Source organism: Polypterus senegalus, chromosome 18 (assembly GCF_016835505.1).
Source record: "Polypterus senegalus isolate Bchr_013 chromosome 18, ASM1683550v1, whole genome shotgun sequence".
Lineage (NCBI taxonomy): Eukaryota > Metazoa > Chordata > Cladistia > Polypteriformes > Polypteridae > Polypterus > Polypterus senegalus.
This window is the reverse complement of record NC_053171.1, coordinates 31732778-31756061: the sequence shown is the minus strand read 5'-3', so window position 1 is coordinate 31756061 and position 23284 is coordinate 31732778. Positions and strand designations below refer to the sequence as shown.

The 23284-nt window shown below is 39.2% G+C and overlaps 1 protein-coding gene across 3 annotated transcripts in view; it reads right to left on the bottom strand.

Moving 5' to 3' along the window:
- slc38a6 (solute carrier family 38 member 6) overlaps window positions 1–23284 on the bottom strand; it is a 74723-nt gene that overhangs the window by 14063 nt on the left and 37376 nt on the right. For all 3 annotated transcript variants that reach the window (XM_039741083.1, XM_039741084.1, XM_039741085.1), the window contains 6 exons: window positions 20908–20993; window positions 16278–16336; window positions 13526–13591; window positions 9132–9182; window positions 4581–4660; window positions 3800–3900 (listed from right to left, as the gene is read on the bottom strand). In XM_039741083.1, coding sequence (XP_039597017.1) covers window positions 3800–3900; window positions 4581–4660; window positions 9132–9182; window positions 13526–13591; window positions 16278–16336; window positions 20908–20993 — 443 coding nt within the window. The remainder of the gene's footprint in view (window positions 1–3799; window positions 3901–4580; window positions 4661–9131; window positions 9183–13525; window positions 13592–16277; window positions 16337–20907; window positions 20994–23284) is intronic.

Genomic DNA, 23284 nt, shown 5'->3' with positions numbered 1-23284 from the left:
CTTTTACATCATGTGGACAGCTGAGTGCGTGCGTGTCTTTTACCAGGGGAAGAAATGGAAGTAGGATGCAGTATAGAAAGAAGGCAAACTGGCAGAAGCAGTATAATGCTCTGGGCAACATTCTGGGAAACCTTGGGTCATTCATGTGGATGTTACTTTGACATATACCATCTACTTAAAGACTGCTGCAGACCACATATACCCCTTCTTAGTAACGGTAGACCCTGATGGCAGTGGCCTCTTTCAGCAGGATAATGTGCTTTACCACACTACAAAAAATTGTTCAGGAATGGTTTGTGGAAAATGACAGAGTTCGAGGTGTTGACTTGTCTCCAAATTCCTCAGATCTTAATTCAGTTGATCATTTATGGGATGTGCTGGAAAAGCATGTCATATCCACAGACGCCCCACCTCGAAACATACAGGACTTAAAGGATCTGTTGCTAATTCCTTGGTGCCAAATACCAGAGGATGCCTTAAGAGGTCTTGTGGAGTCCATGCCTTGACGGGTTTGAGCTGTTTTAGTAACATGAGGGGGACCTACACAATATTGTGCAAGTGGTTTTAATGTTGTGGCTGATCAGTGTTCATGTACACTAATATAATGGAGCACCACAGAGTCACTGTGTTTAAAATGGAAGGCTGAAGTAAGTCATACTGCCTATTTAATGTGGATTAAGTCAAAATGTGATTACTATGCTATTTAGCTCACTGCCCCAGCTCTATTAGTGCCAAAAAACTGTTCTATTCAATGGATCTTCAGATTGTGCTAAACATTTTCACAAATCAGAAGATAATAAATAAGTAAAGTGAATTCTAGTACGATTTGTATTACTACAGCTCAAGATTTGATCTGTCTAGTAGAATCAGCATGTGGATTTAAAATGCTTGTACATATTTTCAAAAAATTAACTGGGCCTGACATCACTTGTGCAGATCGGTGTCATGATAAAGCCTGTACCATCTTACAGCATTTGAACCATCCCAGAAAGCAACTGCTTATACAGATTCCACCACATTAAAGCCTATTTCAGCAAATCCAAAAAAAGTTCTCATCTCTAAGTGGTATATAGAGTGGTATTAGGAAGATACATAGATAGATAGATAGATAGATAGATAGATAGATAAGGCACTATATGATAGATAGATAGATAGATAGATAGATAGATAGATAGATAGATAGATAGATAGATAGATAGATAGATAAGGCACTATATGATAGATAGATAGATAGATAGATAAGGCACTATATGATAGATAGATAGATAGATAGATAGATAGATAGATAGATAGATAGATAAGGCACTATATGATAGATAGATAGATAGATAGATAAGGCACTATATGATAGATAGATAGATAGATAGATAGATAGATAGATAGATACTTTATTAATAGGCAAATCACTGTGATTTTCAACTTTCTAGTAACACAGTGTCAAATGTCATACTTGTGGATCACATATAGCACACTGTTACATGCTTCAATATGCTGTATCAGCTTTCTGCATTTCTTTAGTATACTGTTTGACTGTAAAATTGGTTCTGTGACTGTTACAATCAGAAGTAATAAGATTTGGAATTTCACTGTACTGTGCTTGTTACAAAAAGCTGAATTTGTATGTTGCAGCACAGTGGCACAGCACTTAGCAGTGACTGTAGTTACACAGACTTGAATTCAAGTCCAGCCCAAAGCACATGTCTTTGGACACTCAGGCTTCCTCCAGCTTCTCAGATATGTGCAGATTAAGTTAATGTGTGACTTTGGATTGATCCGGCGTGAGTGCAGGTGCAAATATGAGAGGGGACTATTGCACCCAATGCTATGCAATAGGCTTTAAGATCCTGTAGCCTTGTCCTGGCATTCTGCTTTACAGCCATAAAGGCAACACTGCTTGTTAAAAGAACCCAATAAAAAAAATGGTGGCGATACTTACTCCTGAAAGCTACAGTCAAAAGGAGGTACAATACAATATCACATTTATTTTATCTGTTGTCTGAATACAACTTTGTCCAGTACAGCATAAAGAGTGCAAAGCAGATACCAGCTGAGAGCAGTATACCAGTCCAATGATGTATGATATATTCAACAATAAAATATTAGCTTGATAAAAACACTAATAAAAAGACCAATTAAACACATAGACACACAACATGAAAGAAATATACATGCTCTCAATTTCTACTCTGACTCCTCTACAAGTGATCAGAATCTAATGTCAGTAAACTGTGTCCTACAACATGTTTCAGTGTGCTTTATCAGTTTAAGTGTTTTGGTTTCATTCATCTCTCTCAGATGCCCATTCATCTCCAATTAAACACTTTGCCTTTAATGTACTTTATTTTGTACTTATTTGGCAAAGTTGTTTATTAATATTGATCAATGGTAATAACTAATGTGAGTTTGCATGTTCTCCTTCTGTCTGCATAGCTTTCTTCAGGTTCTCTGTTTCCCTCTCATCTTGTGAACTGTGAATGACGTTTACACTACCGGTCAAAAGTTTCAAGACACCTCGGTTTTTCCAAATTTAATCAGTTGAAATGCAACGGATGGCCTAAAATGGTGAAGAGATGAGCAGTAAACTGCCAGAGGTTTAAATGTAAAGTTTGGGTTAGCAAAAACTGAAAAAAATACATCTTAGAATATTACAAATTGGCCTTCTTGAGGGAACAACTAATAGGTTACAACCTACAGATGTTCTGCAGCAATTCAAGTAAATTAAGCCTTGCAAATTAAAGTAAACAATTTGCACAGGTGTCCCAACTTCTGTTGATTACTTAAAACCCTCTGTCTGTCTTACAGCAGAGTTGGAAGAGCAGTGTTATTGCACCCTCTGAGGTACTACTTGGACAATATTCCAATGATAATGGCAAGAAAACAGCAATTAACAAATGAAATGAGACAGAGCGTTATTACCCTTAGAAGTGTAGTCCTTTCATTTAGAGAAACTGCAAAAAAAATCAAAGTGTCAGTGAGTCCAGTGGTGTCATCCACAATCCAAAGGTAATTGGAAACTGGAAGAAACTCTGACAGGATGAGAGCTGGCATAGCCAAACTGACAACTCAATGAGAGGACAAGTTCCTTGGGATCACCAGCTTGTGTGATCACAAGCACCTCACAGCACAACAGCTTCAAGCACAGTGCAACAGTGCAGGTTGAAAAAAGCAAGTCAGGTTTCTACTGTGAAGAGGAGACTTGGTGCTACAGGTTTGATAGGTTGAGTGGAAGTAGGAAAGCCAGTCCTTAAAGGACAAAACAGGGCCTTGAAATACCAGGTGTGGACTGCTGCAGACTGAACAAAGTCTTCTGAACAAATGAATCAAAATTGAAATCTTAGGTTCATCACACAAGGTTTTTGTATGTCGATTAGTTGGTGAATGGATTGTCCTCCAGTGTCAAACATGGAAGAGGAAGTCTGGTGGTCTCAGGTTCTTTAGCTGGAGTTGGTACCTTGCACAGAGTGACTTGGCATTCTGAATCACAAGGATTACCACAAATAATTGCTGTTAGATCAGTGAAAGGGGGCTACTTTGATGAATCAAAAATTGGAATAAAAGTTTGCAAACTTAATGATTCCTTAACTTGTTTTTTTATTTACCATTGTTTATTTGTTCTAGGTATTGATTTCATGAAACATTAAGACATTGAACTGTGTGCATTTCCATAAAAACTGAGGTGTTAAAAAACTTTTGACTGGTAGTGTAGGAGTACATAAAATTTCTTGTAACTCTATTTTTACATCAAGAAAAAAATGTTCTGCAATTACAGGTGAAAATGTTAGTAAGAGAACCATCTTACCAAAGAATGTGAGGTATCCAAACAAAGCAGAGAGGAGGTAGATTATAAAACTTAAGGTGATTCCAGTGTTGACAACATTTTGCATTCTGCTTTTTGAAGGTCTAAATAGAAACATGAAACAGGGAGAAGCATGTATAGAATATTAGGAAATATGCAAACAAAAATGAACTTAAAACACAGCACCACTAAACCATCATCTTGCCAGTTTAAACCTGTACAGGGTAGCAGGGACTTAGGCCTTTCCTGGTACCATTAGGCATAAGGCAGGGCCAACTAACACAGACACCCACAAGCACCCACATGGGTTTCCAGATCACTCATCCTGAAATGTGAGAAAAAAGTCAAAGCACCTAGGGAATACAAAAAAATGCTGCCAAGGAGAACATGCAAATGGCACAAAGGCAGATGAACTGAACTTTGGGAGCAGGACCAGTGAGGTAGCAGCATTATCCACATGTTACTGTTATGTTTTTTTCCCAAAGCTGTTAATAGGAGTCAAGAACAAAATTATAACAAGTTAATGCCAAAAACCAGATAGATAAAATGAGGCAAGTACCTCATTATCCATGAGGTTGGTCATTATCAATGACCATGAGCTTGATTAAGAAGGGGGGAGAATGTTATGCATCTTTAGTGTTTCAAACAATTTCTCTCAAAAAAATAATCTTACCGTCACTCAATACACCGACCACAACCTGACATTTTTGACACAACCCTGACACGTATAAACTGAGGCTACGCAGTGTCGTAGGAGAAAAGAGGGGAATCAAGGAACTTTTACCTTCGAAGCTCACAATAAATTGGCAGGACTGACGTATGACACAAGAAAGAGAAAGCCATAGTTGGGATTGCAAATGCACTCTGAAAAAATAAATTAACACAAAAGACAAAAAGGTAAATTCACAGTAAACTACTTGCCTCATACAACTAAAAGAAGCATGGTGTAAGGTTTACTTTAAATCATTTTTTTGTTGTGAATCTGTTTTTTTTGCTTCAGATTATTAATAAATCTCATGTTTGCATTGACACTTTCACTTTTTACTGTTATACAGCATTGAATTACTTCTTCTTCCTCTTTCAGCTACTCCTGTTAGGGGTTGCCACAGCGGATCATCTTGTTCCATATTTTTCTGTCCTCTGCATCTTGTTCTTTAACAACCATCACCTGCATGTCCTCTCTCACCACATCCACAAACCTTGTCTTAGACCTTCCCCTTTTTCTCTTGCCTGATAGCTCTATCCTTAGCATCCTTTTCCCAATATACCCAGCATCGCTCCTCTGCACATGTCCAAACCAATGCAATCTTGCCTCTCTGACTTTGTCTCCCAACCGTCCAACTTGAGCTGACCCTCTAATGTCCTCATTTCTAATCCTATCCATCCTCGTCACTCCCAATGCAAATCTTAGCATCTTTAACTCTGCCACCTTCAGCTCTTTCTCCTGCTTTCTGGTCAGTGCCACCATCTACAACCCATATAACATAGCTGGTCTCACTACCGTCCAGTAGACCTTCCCTTTCACTATTGCTGATACCCGTCTGTCATAAATCACTCCTGACACTCTTCTCCACCCATTCTGCCCTGCCTGCACTCTCTTTTTCACCTCTCTTCCACAATCCCCATTACTCTGTACTGCTGATCCCAAGTATTTAAACTCATCCACCTTCGCCAACTCTACTCCTTGCATCTTCACCATTCCACTGACCTCCCTCTCCTTTACACACATGTATTCTGTCTTGTTCTTACTGACCTTCATTTCTCCCCTCTCTAGCTTTCATCAGGAAACATCATAGTCCACGGGGACTCTTGTCCAATCTCGTCTGTCAACCTGTCCATCACCATTGCAAATAAGAAAGGGCTCAGAGCTGATCCCTGATGCAATCCCACCTCCAACTTGAATGCATCCGTCACTCCTACCGCAGACCTCACCACTGTCACACTTCCCTCATACATATCCTGTACAACTCTTACGTACTTCTCTGCTACTCCTGACTTCCTCATACAATACCACAGCTCCTCTTGAGGCACCCTGTCATATGCTTTCTCCAAGTCCACAAAGACATAATGCAACTCCTTCTGGCCTTCTCTATGCTTCTCCATTGACACCCTCAGAGAAAACATCACATCTGTGGTGCTCATTCTTGGCATGAAACCATACTGCTGCTCACTAATCATCACCTCACTTCTTAACCGAGCTTCCACTACTATTTTCCATAGCTTCATGCTGTGGCTCATCAATTTTATCCCCCTGTAGTTACTACAGTCCGCACTTCTCCCTTATTCTTAAATATTGGCAGCAGTACACTTCTTCTCCATTCCTCAGGCATCCTCTCACTTTCCAAAATTCCATTAAAAAATCTGGTTAAAAACTCCACTGCCATCTCTCCTAAACACCTCCATGCTTCCACAGGTATGTCATCTGGACCAACGGCTTTTCCATTTTTCATTCTCTTCATAGCTGTTCTTACTTCCTTGCTAATCTGTTGCACTTCCTGATTCACTATCTCCACATCATTCAACCTCTTCTCTCTCTCATTCTCTTCATTCATCAGCCTCTCAAAGTACTCTTTCCATCTGCTCAACACACTCTCCTCGGTTGTGAGTTTGTTTCCATCCTTATCCTTTATTACCCTAACCTGCTGCACATCTTTCCCAGCTCGAACCCTTTGTCTAGCCAATCGGTACAGGTCCTTTTCTTCCTCCTTAGTGCCTCTCAAACAACTCATCATACGCCTTTTCTTTAGCCTTCGCCACCTCTTTCTTCACCTTGTACCTTATCTCCTTGTACTCTTGTCTACTTTCTGCATCTCTCTGACTATCCCACTTCTTCTTCACCATCCTCTTCCTCTGTATACTCTCCTGTATTTCATCATTCCAGCACCAGGTTTCCTTTTCCTCTTTCCTCTGTCCAGATGTCACGCCAAGCACCCTTCTTGCTGTCACCCTTACTACATCTGCTGTAGTTTCCCAGCTGTCTGGTAACTCTTCACTGCCACCCAGTGCCTGTCTCACCTCCTCCCTAAACTCAACTTTGCAGTCTTCCTTTTTCAACTTCCGCCATTTGATCCTTGGCTCTGCCCTCACTCTCTTCCTCTTCTTGATCTCCAACGTCATCCTACAGACCACCATCCTATGCTGCTTAACTACACTTTCCCCTGCCACCACTTTGCTGTCTTCAATCTCCTTCAGATTGATTCTTCTGCATAGGATGTAATCTACCTGTGCATCTTCCTCCACTCTTGTACGTAACTCAATGTTCCTCACTCTTCTTAAAACACGTATTCACCACAGCCATGTCCATCCTTTTGGCAAAATCCACTATCCTCTGACCTTCTTCATTCCTCTCCTTGACACCATACCTACCCATCATCCCCTTGTCTCCTCTGTTCCCTTCACCAACATGTCCATTGGAATCCGCTCCAATCACCACTTTCTGTCCATTGAATTGCAATAGATTTAATTTGGCTTTTTTTTTTTTTTAACACCAATCAACAGAAAAAGACTATGTAATGTCAAAGTGAACACATATCTCTATCAAGTGGTCTAAAGTGATTATACATATGAAACAAAAAATAACTGATCACATAAGTATTCTCTCCTTTAATATGAAACACTTGCATCATCAATGATGCAGCCAATTGGTTTAAGAAGTCACATGATTAGTTCAATGGAGATCACTTGTCTGTAGTCAAGAGGCCTCAATTGATCATAATCTAAGGCACCTTAAGTGGAAGATCCAACGTGTGAGGTCAGTATTGTGGCCTACCATACACAAGGAAGACAAAACAGCACTGCAAGCAACTTTGTGAAAAAGTGATTGAAAAGCACAACCTGGGGGATGGAGACATGAAACTCTCCCAAGTCACTGACTATCCCTTTGGAGTCCAGTTGAAACAATCATGAAGAAATGGAAAGAGTCCGGTGTAAATCTGCCTAGAGCAGGCCAATAATGATGGTGTAAGAAGAAGACAAGTGAGGGAGGTCACCAAGAGACCCAAGAAGAAGTCACAAGTTACAGTAGATGAGTTTGGAGAGACTGTGCAGACAATAACTACTGCTTGTGTGCTTCACCAGTTTCATCTTTATGGAAGAGTGGGAAAAAGAATGTCACTTAAAAAAAAAAAAAAGCACATTAATAATAATTCTTTATATGTCACGTTTTTCACTACTCAAAGCGCTCTACTTGCAGGAAGGAGATGGGAAGTGAACCCACAATCTCCTTACTGCAGCACTACCACTGTGCCACCTGTGCGGCATCTTGGCATTTGCCAGAAGGCACAGGGGAGACTCTGAAGTCAGCAGGAAGATGGTTCGATGATCTGATGAGACCAAAATTGAGCTTTTTAACCATTGGATTAAATGGCATGGTTGGTGTAAGCCAAACCGTGCACATTATCAAAAACATACCATCCCCACTGTTGCACATGGCAGTGGCAGCCATCATGCTGTGAGGATGCTTCTCTGCAGCTAGGCCTGGAAGGCTTGTGAGAGTAGAGGATACAACAAATGCAGTAAAATACAGAGGAAAATCTAATGCAGTCTGCAAAATATCTGTGCCCTGGTAGATTTGTTTTCCAGCAAGATAACGATCCCAGGTATAAAGTCAAAGCTACAAAGGAATGGCTTAAAAACAACAATGATAATGTCCAGGAGTGGCATAGTCAGAGTCCACATTTAAATCCAATTAGAATTTGTGGCTAGACTTGAAAAAGGTTGTTCACTCACAAAATCCGTGACACCTGGACAAAGCTTGAGCAGGTTTGGAAAAAGAATGAAGAAAAAATGGCCAAGTCCAGTTGTGTAAAAATGATAGACAAAAAACCTTTGCGAACAGATTCAAGGCAGTCATGGCTCCTAATGCGCATCTCTGAAATATTGACTTGAAGGGAGTGAATACTGTATTTATGCAATCATTTGCTTTGTGGGTTATAATTCATTTAACACAATTTACAGAGATCTGTTTGCACTCTGACATTTAATAGTCTTTTTATGTTAGCCACTGTCAAAAAAAGACAAATTCAATCCAATGGGATTCAATGGTGCAAAAGAATAAAACGTGAAAAGTACAGTACTTATTTAGAATTACGTATTGCGCATTTCTACATTATCACACTTCAGAGGACACTGCCAGTGGTGTAGACCAACAGAAAAGATTTCCCTAAAAGAGTGATTCACGTTTATGATGAGCGGGGAGTTGAACTCATGAACCTGAATTGGTGGTCTAATAATCAGGTATCTCCCGAAACATCTTTTATTCTGCACCTCCTTGACACAACGCAACTTAAAATGTAGAAAGGCAAGGTTGAAAAAAAAAATTGTTGATTTTACTTGCCTGAAAGGAAACAGTGAGAAGTCTGGGTTCACATTCACTGGAATTAGAGAACTATAAGGATTGGGGAAGAAAAAAGAACAAAATGAAATATTTGTACGAAAGGTAACATTTACCAATTGTGTAAACATTTTTATCATTAGAAATTCAATTCATTTGCTTTTTTCTATTAAAGATGCTAGTGAGCTGTTGAATTTGTCTTTAAACAACTGCAGGAATCTATCTGATCAGGTATTCAGAAGTCTTTTCTGTGGTCTCCCTGCTCTATCTGTGTATAAGGGTATCTTAGAATAGACATTTAGATGGACTTCCTATCTGTCTAGGGCTAGTTCCCACATTGAATCCAATGCTGCCTGGATTGGTCATGGCTCTCCATGACCCTTATTTGGATAAGAAGAAATGAACATAGATGGATGGTCAACAGAATGAACAATGCAGAATATCTCGTAACTGTGAATTATAGCTGTTTACGTTCAGTAAATTCAGTTTTAAGATGGTGAGGCTTCTACTTTTTCTTCAGGAATCTGTAAAAAAATTTCTTTCCATCTCCTTCCTTGGCAACTAGTCTTATCCTAATACTAGCGACTGGGAGCCTGATCGAATTGGGCTACAAATTCAACGTTTGTGAAATCCATACTTTCTCTGCAAAGAATTATTTGTTTTGTTAAATCCTTGAAATGATTTTATTATCATGGCACTGTTTTGTGGTTAAAATAGACCTTTTCGGCCACCGCCATGCACAGGCTGCTTGATTTCTTTCAACCCATGCTGCATTTGCGGCTGTTCGAGCTTCTTCAGTTGCTTGTGCATGGCTGGCACGATGTCTGTCAGCGTAAGTAGCATTCTGTAGCGCATGTTCTTCATCTGTCCTTTGTGTCCGATTTGCACAATTTCTTTCAGCGTTACTAGCATTTGTAGCCGTACGCTGCTCATCCTGCTCGTTGTGGTCGCATTAGCAAGTCTACGTTCCACGTCAGTCATGTGACTTCGTTTCCTACGCATCCTTCCCACGGCCGCTGCTCTTGTGCCTGCTCGAGGTATTGCTGCGAACACCATACATACAGATAGCATCAAATTATATATAAGGATATTTACTGTGGATGAGAAAGAGAGCACAAGCGTTTTTTGCTTTTTACTGCATGATGCTTTGTAATATTCTTAAATATTATTTGGCAGTTCATTCAGCCGAGTTTATGATAGCAACAACCACCATACTTCTTTATATAACACATTTTCATTAGTGGAAGCACAGAAAAGGGGTTGTAAGAGAAGCCTGTGAGGTCACATGACCGTCTGTTTCCTCCACAATCAAGAAGTCACGGACTCAGACGAAGAACAACAAAGCTAACCTTACTCTGTCCAACCTCTCCTACTGCCATGCTCTCCAGTCCTTCAAAAGCTCCTATTCATCATTCCTGAAATATGCTTTGACCAGGAATCAGAGAACTGCTTATCATCTTGCTACTTGGAAAAGTCCTCACCCACAGTGTGGCCGTGCACCTACGTCACTATCTCAGCTTCAGCAATTAATGGGGATTATTCTTTGAGGGACCTTAAACCTCCTCAACTATCTTTACAACCTGCACAGTGCTCTAAAAATATAAAAACAAACAGAAATGAATTAATTTGACTACACATGCAATCAACACTTTTATCTTTTTCGATGATGACTCATTTCCTGGAATGCTAAATCAAATTTTAGAGTTGAAGGGAGTTGGAGCCTTTTTTGTTTTCATCCAACATAAGGCAGGGAATAAAAGCCTGGACAGGCAGACTATTGAAGGACACACTTACATACTCGACTGTCAATTAACGGATATTTATTGTATGTAAGAAGAAAGCCAAAGCATCCAGAGAAAGGCCAACATAGTTACAGAGGACAATATGCAGATTCCACAGTGATAGTCAACCAGATTTAAACCCAGGTTCTTGCAGCCGTGACGCAACTGTGCTGACAATAGTAGTGCCACAATGCCGCTTATATGTTTTAATTATAAAAAACAAAATACAATTTCAAAACCATTAATAAAATTTCACCTTTTGTTAGTTCCTATTACATTTATGCTAACTTTTAAATTTACAGTGGTTTTATTTTTTTTTTGTATCTCAGTTCAGTTTGAATCATCTTTGCCTCTTACAACTCCACCTGTAGAAGTAACTTAAAAATGCAAACATATTGAATAACCAAAGAGTTATTTTATTTTTTTTTTTGTGAAAACAAAGGCATAGAGAGGGAAAAACCCACATAAGAAGCAAGAAGGTATCACTCAACAGCAAAACTTTGATGCTATCTAAGTAACTGAAGCAGCTTCTCAGGGGATTTGGGCAATCTTGAAACAATCACAAAATTTCTCGAGGCTGAAGAAGGATGCATGCAAACCTCTGACCTAAAGTTCAGAGGTCAGATCCTGTTGGAGGATTAGAAGGATGTTCTCCTTCTACAAATACTTCAGATTGGTGAGTATAGGCCTTGTGTTATCAGAAGGGAAACATTTAAATCTGCTACACTCCTCTGCTTTGTGGACGTTAATGAACCACTAAACCTGGCCTCCAGAAGAGCATAGTTATGGCCTTTAACACTCCTGCAGCAGTGCTCCCCCATATCTGGGTTCAAGTCTCTCTGGATGTGTGCCCTCACTGTCAAAAGAAGCAAGTCAGAAAAGAAAATCTAAGAGAGCTTTCAGCTGTTTTCAAATGGGCTACAAAGGAAGAGATACAACTATGCAAAATGTCCTTAATTTTACAAGACAACGTATCAGAGTAAAATCTCATACTCTTCAAGTTGCACAGAAAAAGAATCTTAAAAAAAAAATCTGCAAGGATCAGAATTGAGGATGAAATGAAAAAATTGTAATATGTTATGTAATATGTCTATTGCAAAAATTAAGTCAGATCATTTTAAGAGAAAGGAAAAATACCTCCTTTGATACTGTATGCATTTAAATTACTGCATTTCACTACATATAAAATATTCTGGGGTGGCACGGTGGCGCAGTGGGTAGCCCAAATGCCTAGCAGTTAGGAGACCCGGGTTCGCTTCCCGGGTCCTCCCTGCGTGGAGTTTGCATGTTCTCCCCGTGTCTGCGTGGGTTTCCTCCGGGTACTCTGGTTTCCTCCCACAGTCCAAAGACGTGCAGGTTAAGTGCACTGGTGATTCTAAATTGTGCATAGTGTGTGCTTGGTGTTTGGGTGTGTGTGTGCGCCCTGCGGTGGGCTGTTGCCCTGCCCAGGGTTTGTTTCCTGCCTTGCGCCCTGTGTTGGCTGGGATTGGCTCCCGTGACCCTGTAGTTAGGATATAGTGGGTTGGATAATGGATGGATGGATGGATAAAATATTCTCGTGGACACCAGACGTGGGCTGCCATTCTGGCCGGGAGACCAGTTTAACGAAAGGACAGAGGAAGACCAATCTAATCCAGACTAGTTTTTTTCCCTGATAGAATAGGTGGCAGGCTATGGAGCCTGCATGGCTACCCACAGGGCAGGCTGGGAATTGCAGTCTTGTTAGACAGCTCTGCTGTGGTCCATGGGTGCCACCAGAGGGAGCCGCAGGGACAAACTGTCCCCACTATAAAGAACTAGTGAGGCAACACTGGAAGTCCTCCCGGGTCTGGCATAAAGGAAGCTGCTCAACAGTTGGGTGTGAAGGTTGGACAAAAATCACCTGGGAGGTGTGGAGCAGAAGAGACAGAGAAGGAAGAAGACTTTTTGTAATTGTGCAACATTTGGAATAGCATGTTAGAAATATTTGCATTAATAAGATGTGTATTTGCACTCAGGACTTGTGTTTGTGAAATTGTGTCTGGAGTTTGAGGTGCTGCAACACCCCCTAATGGTTACAATAAATATATTTACACATACAGTATATGGATATTTATTTATGTGTGTGTATATTATATATATGTATGAACGAATGAAAAAACAACAGATGAAGGCTATACAGCTGAAATGTTGTGTCTTTAACCTTTTTTCATTTTCAGCATGGAAATACTCTTTCAACTTTTTTACTTTGTAGATGCACGCTGACATAGCCCTACACTATCTCCATTTATATCAATTTTTTTTCTCCAACAACTTCAGAATTTAATAGCTCTTAATCACAAGCATGACATGGTGATTTAACATAAAAACATATTTAAAGAGACTTCTTGAATTTAAGGGCAAATGCACTGCAGATGTAATTCAGGAGGCACATCTTCACATAGAGGGTTGAGACAATCTTGAACAAACACCGGAGTCATGTAGTTGACAGCAGGCAGGACATGTTTTAAAAACAAGGTGAAAGAGATATTGATACACAGCAGATATCAACCAACCAAATCAGTTTGACTGACTGAATAGACTCTTCATGTTTCAACGATAAAACATCCATTAGACGCACCACCACTCATATGTTACCTGATCATTGCTCATGCTGCCATTCTGGGGCAAAGGACAAGGAATAGCCCATTTCTTTATAACAATCTGGAAAATATAGAAAAGATCAAATGATTTAAAAACAGAAAATGTTAAACATAATACAGTTACTCTATGTATCCAATGAAGACGTGTTAAAGAGGTGTTAAAGGAGAACATTTTTGATATTCCAGCTGAAAACTAGAGAGCAAATGGAGGAAGGTTATTCAGATTGCTTAATGTGGTCTGAACTGAACATACAGCTATTAAGTTTAAATAATTACTAATAAAAAGAGCACTATGGTACAATACTTGCAACACAATTTGGTGACAGACATTAAAACATCCATCCATTCATTTTCTAGCACTGCAGCAATCAGTATAATGCAGGAATACCAAAGACACCATTGAATCTTAGTAAAGGCATAGGCATACAACAATATCCCTGATTCAGGAATCAATTCAGAGTCCTGACATTAAAACAATAAAATATGGGACAAAAAAACAACCTGAAAGAAGACATTTTTGGACATGCAGAAAGTATGCAGAATAGGCACAAACTGTGGCCAACCCAGGATTCAAACCTGGACCCTTGGAGATGCATGGTAACAGTGTTAAGTAAGTATATATTTAAACGTTTCAAGCAGGGACGGGGCTAGGGGCTGGAAGGGATTGGCAGTGCCCTACCCAACAGAGTCATCTATTCACCCAAAGAAAAACAAAATCTGTAAAAATGAACTGCTAACTTCTATTCCCATATACCCATCCTTTAAACACTATTGCTTTTAAAAAGTCATTTCTAGTAGAAACACATATTCTGCACTTCACTGACAAAGGCAAAACCAGGCTGGCTTTTGTAACTGATCATCAAATGCGTATAGCGGAGTGAAAATTTAATTGGTGTTTAGTTATACATTCTTACTGATGACATGGTTTTAGCTCACATTTGCTACTGCTACCACTGCTGGTGCAACATTCTGTGCTCTTCTGGTAGGCCAGGTAGGATTTGGGGATCCTCTGCCATTCCTCCTTGCAGATCCTCTCCAGTTCTGTCAGGTTGGATGGTAAACGTTGGTGGACAGCCATTTTTAGGTCTCTCCAGAGATGCTCAATTGGGTTTAAGTCAGGGCTTTGGCTGGGCCATTCAAGAACAGTCACAGAGTTGTTGTGAAGCCACTCCTTCGTTATTTTAGCTGTGTGCTTAGGGTCATCGTCTTGTTGGAAGGTAAACCTTCGGTCCAGTCTGAGGTCCTTAGCACTCTGGAGAAGGTTTTTGTCCAGGATATCCCTGTACTTGGCCACATTCATCTTTCCCTCGATTGCGACCTGTCGTCCTGTCCCTGCAGCTGAAAAACACCCCCACAGCATGATGCTGCCACCGCCATGCTTCACTGTGGGGACTGTATTGGACAAGTGATGAGCAGTGCCTGGTTGTTTCCACACATACCGCTTAGAATTAAGGCCAAAAAGTTCTATCTTGGTCTCATCAGACCAGAGAATCTTATTTCTCACCATTTCAGAGTCCTTCAGGTGTCTTTTAGCAAACTCCAAGATAGAACTTTTTGGCCTCAATTCTAAGCGGTATGTGTGGAGACAACCAGGCACTGCTCATCACTTGTCCAATACAGTCCCCACAGTGAAGCATGGCGGTGGCAGCATCATGCTGCGGGGGTGTTTTTCAGCTGCAGGGAGAGGACGACTGGTTGCAATCGAGGGAAAGATGAATGTGGCCAAGTACAGGGATATCCTGGACAAAAACCTTCTCCAGAGTGCTAAGGACCTCAGACTGGGCCAAAGGTTTACCTTCCAACAAGACGATAACCCTAAGCACACAGCTAAAATAACGAAGGAGTGGCTTCACAACAACTCTGTGACTGTTCTTAAATGGCCCAGCCAGAGCCCTGACTTAAACCCAATTGAGTACCTCTGGAGAGACCTAAAAATGGCTGTCCACCAACGTTTACCATCCAACCTGACAGAACTGAAGAGGATCTGCAAGGAGGAATGGCAGAGGATCCCAAAATCCAGGTGTGAAAAACTTGTTGCATCTTTCCCATGAAGACTCATGGCTGTATTAGCTCAGAAGGGTGATTCTACTAAATACTGAGCAAAGGGTCTGAATACTTAGGACCATGTGATATTTCAGTTTTTCTTTTTTAATAAATCTGCAACAATTTCAAAAATTCTTTTTTTTTGTCTGTCAATATGGGGTGCTGTGTGTACATTAATGAGGAAAAAAATTAATTTAAATGATTTTAGCAAATGGCTGCAATATAACAAAAAGTGAAAAATTGAAGGGGGTCTGAATGCTTTCCATACCCACTGTAAGTGAGGAGGAGTGTGAAGGACGGTCAAATAATGGGAGTAGTTCTAAGTACAATGGTGGCAAATGCTAACTAATGGGAGTTTGGGCAATGCGTAGCAACATTTACATACATTAGTTACATAGATCAAGGGACTTTTTTCTCAATAATATATGTGCTGTATAATTTAACACAATAAACAAGGCCAAGGCAGTGTCTAATTGAAAACAACCAGTTATATATAAAGCTGCAATACAGTATATTTTGAAAACCTGAACACCAGTTATCCTAAAGAACATATTTACGGCTATATGTGCCATAAATTTAAATGCTAACTCTACTGCACTGCACCCATTTGAACTACAGACATTCACTCAAGCAGACTCTCATCCGAGTTAAAGGCCCACACAAATACAACACATTAACGAGCCCAAGTGGTGGGGTCTACTTACCACAACAGTGAAATACAACATGAACAGGAATGACAAGCCACTTGTATAACCAAGAAAACCTAACAAATCATCAAGAAAGGTAAAATCAGTATCACTAAGCATTAAAGTGCATTTGATACAAAGCATACCAGGATCTTTAAAGCTTTTAATGCAATTACCAGACCAACATACAGGTGCATCTCACAATATTAGAATATTGTGAAATAAGGTCATTTGATGTCGTAATTTATTTCAAAAAGGTAAACCTTCATATATGCTATATTCATTGCATTTAATGTGAAATATTTCAAGCCTTTTTTGTTTTAATGTTGATGATTATGGCAGATAGCTCATGAAAATCAGAAATCCAGTGTCTCAAATTATTAGAATATTACCTACAATCGATCAAAAAAGGATTCACAATATAGAATTGTCCAACTGCTGAAAAGTATGTTCATTTATACAGTCAATACTTGGTTGGGGCTCCTTTGCCATGAATTACTGCATATCAATGCTGCGTGGTATGGAGGTGTTCAACTTGTAGTACTGCTGAGGTGTTATTGAAGCCCAGGTTGCTTTGATAACAGCCTTCAGCTCGTCTGAATTTTTGGGCCAGGGGTGTCTCATTTTCCTCTTGACAATACCTCATAGATTCTCTATGGAGCTCAGGTCAAGCGAGTTGGCTGGGGAATCAAGTACAATAACATGGTGGTCAAGAAACCATTTGGTAGTAGTTTTGGCACTGTGGGGATGGGCTAAGTCCTGCTGGAAAAGGAAGTCATCATCTCCATAAAGTATGTCAGCAGATGGAAGCACAGAGTGTTCTAAAATCTCTTAGTAGATGGCTGCGCTAACTTTGGACTTCATAAAACAAAGTGGACAAACACCAGCAGATGACATGATGCCCCAAATCATCACAGGCTGTGAAAACATCACATTGGACCTCAAACACTTTGTATTCTGTGCCTCTCCACTATTCCTCCCGACTCTACGACTTTGATTACCAAATGAAATTCAACATTTACTTTCTTCTGAAAGGAGGACTGTGGACCACTGAGCAACAGACCAGTTCCTTTTTTCATTAACCCAGGTAAGATGCTTATGATGTTGTCATTGGTTCAGGAATGGCTTGATATTAGGAATGTGACAGTTTCCTGAAGTGTCTGTGCATAGTGGCTCTTGATGCACTGACAGCAGCCTCAGTCCGCTACCTGTGAAGCTCTCCCAAGTTATTGAAATTACTTTTCCTGACAATCCTCTCAAGGCTGTGGTCATCCCCGTTGCTTGTGCATCTTTTCCTAACACACTTTTACCTTCTAGTTGACTTTCCACTATTATGATTCAATATAGCACTCTGCGAACAGCTAGCCTTTGCAGCAATGACCTTTTGTGGTGTCGCTGATCGTTTTCTGGACAACCGTCAAGTCAGCAGTCTTCCCCATGGTTGTGCTTGCATGTACTGACCTAGACCTAGAGATACACAGTATTTATACTGTTTGAACAGCAATTTATTCAACATCAAAATGAAATACTCTTAATAATTTGAGATACTGGATTTCTGATTTCCATGAGCTATAAGCCATAATCATCAACATTAAAACAAAAAAGGCTTGAAATATTTTCCTTTACATGTATTGAACATAGCATACTAGAGGCGTGTGGTCTTCAGGATGAAAAACAACCTGAAGATTTCCTACCAGTTTGACTATATTCGTGAACTTGGAGAGTTGTCAGCTAACTCTTAAGAATTACCCAGTGCAGAGAATGTGGGCCCGCTTTGTGCTTGCTGACCCACTGGTTTTCATAAGAAGACACCATATCATAGCCGTATTACTGGCATAGGAGTCCAATTAATCTTTGTCTTGAGAAAATACCTCCAGATAGACAAAATTGTTTCGTGAAAACTTCAAGCGTTGCCCTCCATTACAGAAGTGTTTCACTGTTCACTACATTGCATGTTGTTCGGCCGAGGCATTTGCTTTGTTTCAATGCTGTGTCTCTTCATTGGTGTCATTAGCACTACATCAATGATGTTTGGCGGCGTCTGTTGCACACAGGTCTTTCGTAATGAGAACTGAGGTGCATGCAAGTGCCACAAAAATGTAAAAGTGCAGGCATGCGCCATCTAGTGGTTGAGCTTGAGCAGAGCAGACTGCTTTATACACACACAGGTCTTTTGTTTATATATGTCTAATATGAAGGTTTACCTTTTCATGATATTCAATATATATATATATATATATATATATATATATATATATATATATATATATATATATATATATATATATATATATATATATATATTTATACATATAAATATATATTAGGAATCTTAAAGCTTGAGTGATATGAAAATCACAAGACCTTGTGACTGCTAATGACCGTAAATGTTAACTTACATTAATTCAAAATCAAAGAATCACAAGTTTTGTAAGTTCTGATGTGCTGGAAGAAACTATCATGCAGTTTTTAATGGCCCGTTAGCCAGTATAATGTGGTATCTGATAATAATTGAAGTTGGTGCTGTTCAGTGTCAGGGGAAAGCTTACATTGCAAGCAGGTTTCCATTTAGACTGAACAATACAGTTTCTGCTATCTCTATATAAAAATTGTATAACCAAAGTTCCAGTTTACAGAGGGAAGTAAACTGAAAGTATGAAATGAACCATGGGAGTGAAGGAATAGTTCTGAAAGAGGCAAATAGGCAAACCGCAGGAATCCAACTGAGAAAAGAAATATTCCACCCATTCCACCCTTAACTGAACATTAAACGGGAAAATTATTTCCCTATATGTCAGCAAATATGCAAGATCCTGAAGTGATATGAAGAAGTGTCAGCACCATGCAGAGGCAGCGGTGCTTTCCTGGTCTCTTGGGATGACTGTCCCTGACAAAACCTGCACACTTGTTTCCTGAACAGCTGGTGTTCAGAGATCAAAATATTCAACAGGCGATTTGCCCTGAGAACAGACGTGATCACGGGTCAAAGAAAGAAACTCCAGAACACTGTTGTTTATTAAAATGTTTGGATATGATACTTGAGACCACATTAAAAGCAGCAGCTTATTAAATACACAGCAGTTTGCATTTACCTTCCAATAAAAATACACGTGTCTGTAAAGTAAAACAGTACTACAGGGCCCAATATGCTGTGTTTAAATAGCCCCTGCCTGTTTTCAAATCCATATGCTCATTTTTATCCAAACAAAAAGAAGTCAATGCGAAAAGTTCTCTCCTACTTTCTACTGTAATCCTCAAAGTTCTAAATACATGTTAATGAAGAAATCTTGTGCTGCACTTCAGAGCAGATTAAAAAAATAAATGAAATTGATGTGTACAGCAGTCTTAGCTTGTCTACTAAAAAAAGTGTTAGAAAATATAAATGTGACTGCAAATAAACTGACAGCATGAAAAGCTATTTAATAAACTGCTAAGTGACTTTTAATGTAGTTGCTTTAACACCATCATTGCTAGTACTATTAACTTTACTCCATGTTGGACAAATTCAGATGTGGGTTTAACAAATAGATGGATGGATACATTTTTTAATATTAATTATGCTATGATATAAAATAATAATATGTGGAACCGCTACATGTTCAATAACAAAAATGTAAAATAACAGAAGCAAACCTACTTAATCAGTTCAGGGTTGTGAAAGGCTGGCACCTATCCTAGTAACAAGGGATGCAAGGCAGGAAACAGTCCTGGCACATCCCAGGGTTCATAATAAAACACCATCGTCAAATAAAATGTAGGAGACACTCCGGCTAAATGCCTTTAACCGACACTGAACTCCTTCTCTTTATTTCACCTACGGTGGGCCCCCTTCGGTAACTTTGATGTGCATTCTTCTTTTGAGTTTATTTTCCAAGTGATAGCTTTTATCTTTTTCTACTTGACTTGGAAAAATGGTGCTTTTTCAAAATAAGACATCTAAACTTATATTATATAAACCATATGTATTCAGTGCTATTTTTGTGTTTATACTACACATGGCAATGACTACATTGTTAAAGAAAATAAATTCTGTATATTTAAAAACAGAGTGCCAGTACTATGGTAACATAATGCACATATGAAATAAATGATTAGGAAACTCAATAGCAGGAATAAACCATAATCCAATAATAAATTTTTTGCAACATTATCGATTCCCGATAACTACATTTAAAGTCTCTGCGGGCTCCCCAGCTGCTCGTCTGGAAGGCCCCCTGTGCTTTTAATTTACAGCGGACTGGCCACACTGGTTTAGGGTTTGAAAAATCTGGCATTGCTGCCACTTTCAGGTCAGGAGAGTCAGTTGCTGGAAAAGCATTTGGTGGAAAGGCATTTTTGGCAGTGGCTGGCTGGGACAAAAGATATATCTGGGATATATGAGCCCTTCCATACAATTTAGTAATAAGAAGCAGTGGAAAAGAAATCACAAATATATTATTAATAATAAAAAACCATAACAACACGTGCAAAGAAAATCACTCAATTTACATTCACAATGTCTGGCATTCATTATAATGGCAAAAAACATTTTGACAATGTAATAGATTTATTCAGCAAGATCTTTTTATAATATTAAACAGATATTTTTATGTTAAAAATATAATATATGGGTAAACAATTTTCAGAATAACTTTTTAAATGAGCCTACCTATTTTTGTCAGCAAGGCAAGAGGCAAAACAATACATATAGCTGTAATAACAAGCAAGATTTGTCCATCGAGATACCACTGGGACCTAAAATGAAAAATCTCAAAAGTTAGAAAAGGAAGTAGAAATATGGATACTGCACTGCTCATTACAATCTATAAAAATGTAAGGAATATTTATCCAGCTATCCATTTTCAAAGCCCAATTATTTTCCCTACAGGATAACTGGAATCCAGAAGCGAAGAGGCACCAGCATTAACCACCACGCCACCCAGCTTCCCATTACAGGAGCATACCAACTGGAAAACATCAAAGGCCCCTAACAAAACCCAAAGGCATTAGCTTTGTTTGATATCCCAGTTGGGTGAACTAAAAACTAGTAAGTATAAACCAGTACTAAAAGAAATCCATCAAGTTTTAAAACAGTGCAGTTTAAAGTGTTGGTTCATTTGGACCAAGATGGTAAACCAAATTGAACAGGGTGTAGCTAGCAATATAAGCAATGTGTCTGATCCTGACAGACTGCGGGATTCACGTTTTTTTTTTTGGCTTCGTTTATATTACTTGCATAAAAAAGGAATTAAGACAAACACTCTTTGCTCCTTTATGGACTTACTATAACTATAAACTCTTCAGTTCTTTGTTTTCTTTTGGGGGTGGCCCATCATTTGCCTTTGTAAAAAAACATTTCCATAATTAAATATGTCAGTGAGGAACAACTTCTCAATGTCTTCTAAAATATAAGTGTTTCCTCAACCACATGCCTTGAAGCTGTAAAGTTTGAGATGTGACCTTTCTTAAGTCCACTGGCTCCTATAATACTTTTTCCAATGCAAAAATTACACACATTAATTTTACTTTCCACTTGTGGTTTCCATCTACACTCTTAAAAATGAAGGTGCCAGAGTGGTTCTTCAGAGCAATGCCATACGGGAACCATTTTCGGTTCTCAAATGAACCATCCGATGAACGTTCCAGAAAGAACCTTATTTAGATCAGTAACAGACTCTATGAATAGCCATAAACAGATGTGATAACAGATTTTTAAAATTTTTAAACTGACTCTTCCTTCATACAAGAACACAGGCGGAGTTCAGGTTTTCGTGTTAGCATCCTGCTAGGTAACCTCCTATCTATTAAAACTTTCTGTTTTGTCCCCATATTACAAACCTTTCCAAAGTCCAAAGAACCAACTTCATATGCAAAGAACCCTTTCCAGAATGATGTTTGTAAAGGAATGGGCCTGCTTTAAAAAAACTCCTAATGTGTAGAAACAAAACTGAAATCTTGTTTGGTACGAAACCTAGCAGGACATTAACAGAGTAAGAAAACCTGCTTGTGTTATAATGTGCAGCAGAGTACTTTAAAAGTAATGAGATGTTTGTATTTCCACATCTGTTACCACATACTCATGGTTATGGAGCTTGTTTTGAATCTAAATAAATAAAACTTTTTTCTGGAACCTTCATGTGGATGGGTCTTTTGGGAACCAAAAATGGTTTTCCTATGGCATCACTCTGAAGGACCACTATGGCTCCTTCATTTTTAATAGTGTATCTAGATACATATACAAGATTTCTCAGTCTTACTCTTCATTTTAACAGCCTTATTAAGTTAAACTCTCCTTAAATGCTTTTGGGTCCTTTAAAGTATTTGAATGTACAGATTCAACTTCACGGTTTGATCAAATGCCATAATGTCTACTGAAATCACCTCTTCTACATGTCATAAACAGTTGCCATCACTTTTCCTGTTGAAGGAGTAGCCTTAAAATGGCTTCCTATAAGAAGTTGGATGACGCCTTCTGACGGCTATATTTTGATGTTTAGTTCAAAGTGATGGATGCATGTTTTAACCCAGGTGACCATCAATGACAAACAGCTTTCACCCACAGCCTCATACCAGGAGAGCAAACCTGTGCATATCTTTTTCCACACTGAGATGTGATGACAGACCCAACATGCACACACTTGAATAGCAATTGTGCTGTTCATACTTTCTTGGGCACTGAGAGCTCAGCCACAAGCCTTCTAGTGAGAATCTTGTAGTCCTTTCAGACGAATTCATCAGGACATTGAAACCATGCTGGAATGGCTGCTGTTTTTGGTTGACCGGTGTAAGACGGAGCAGTGAACTAGGCCTGGTCTTTCTCAAAAGTCGTAATTTATGAAGTGCAACAATCATCAGTGCTTTTATCAACAGTTTTTATACCACCTGTGAATATCCGTCACTGATTCCTAAACGGCCACAGGAAATTCACTAACAGCCATTTGTTTAAAACTTTCATTACTTAACAACACATTTGTGTGGGTCCACTGTACATATACTAGAAAACATTTTAGACTAACCAAAAGATAATGTGCAGACATTCCCATCTA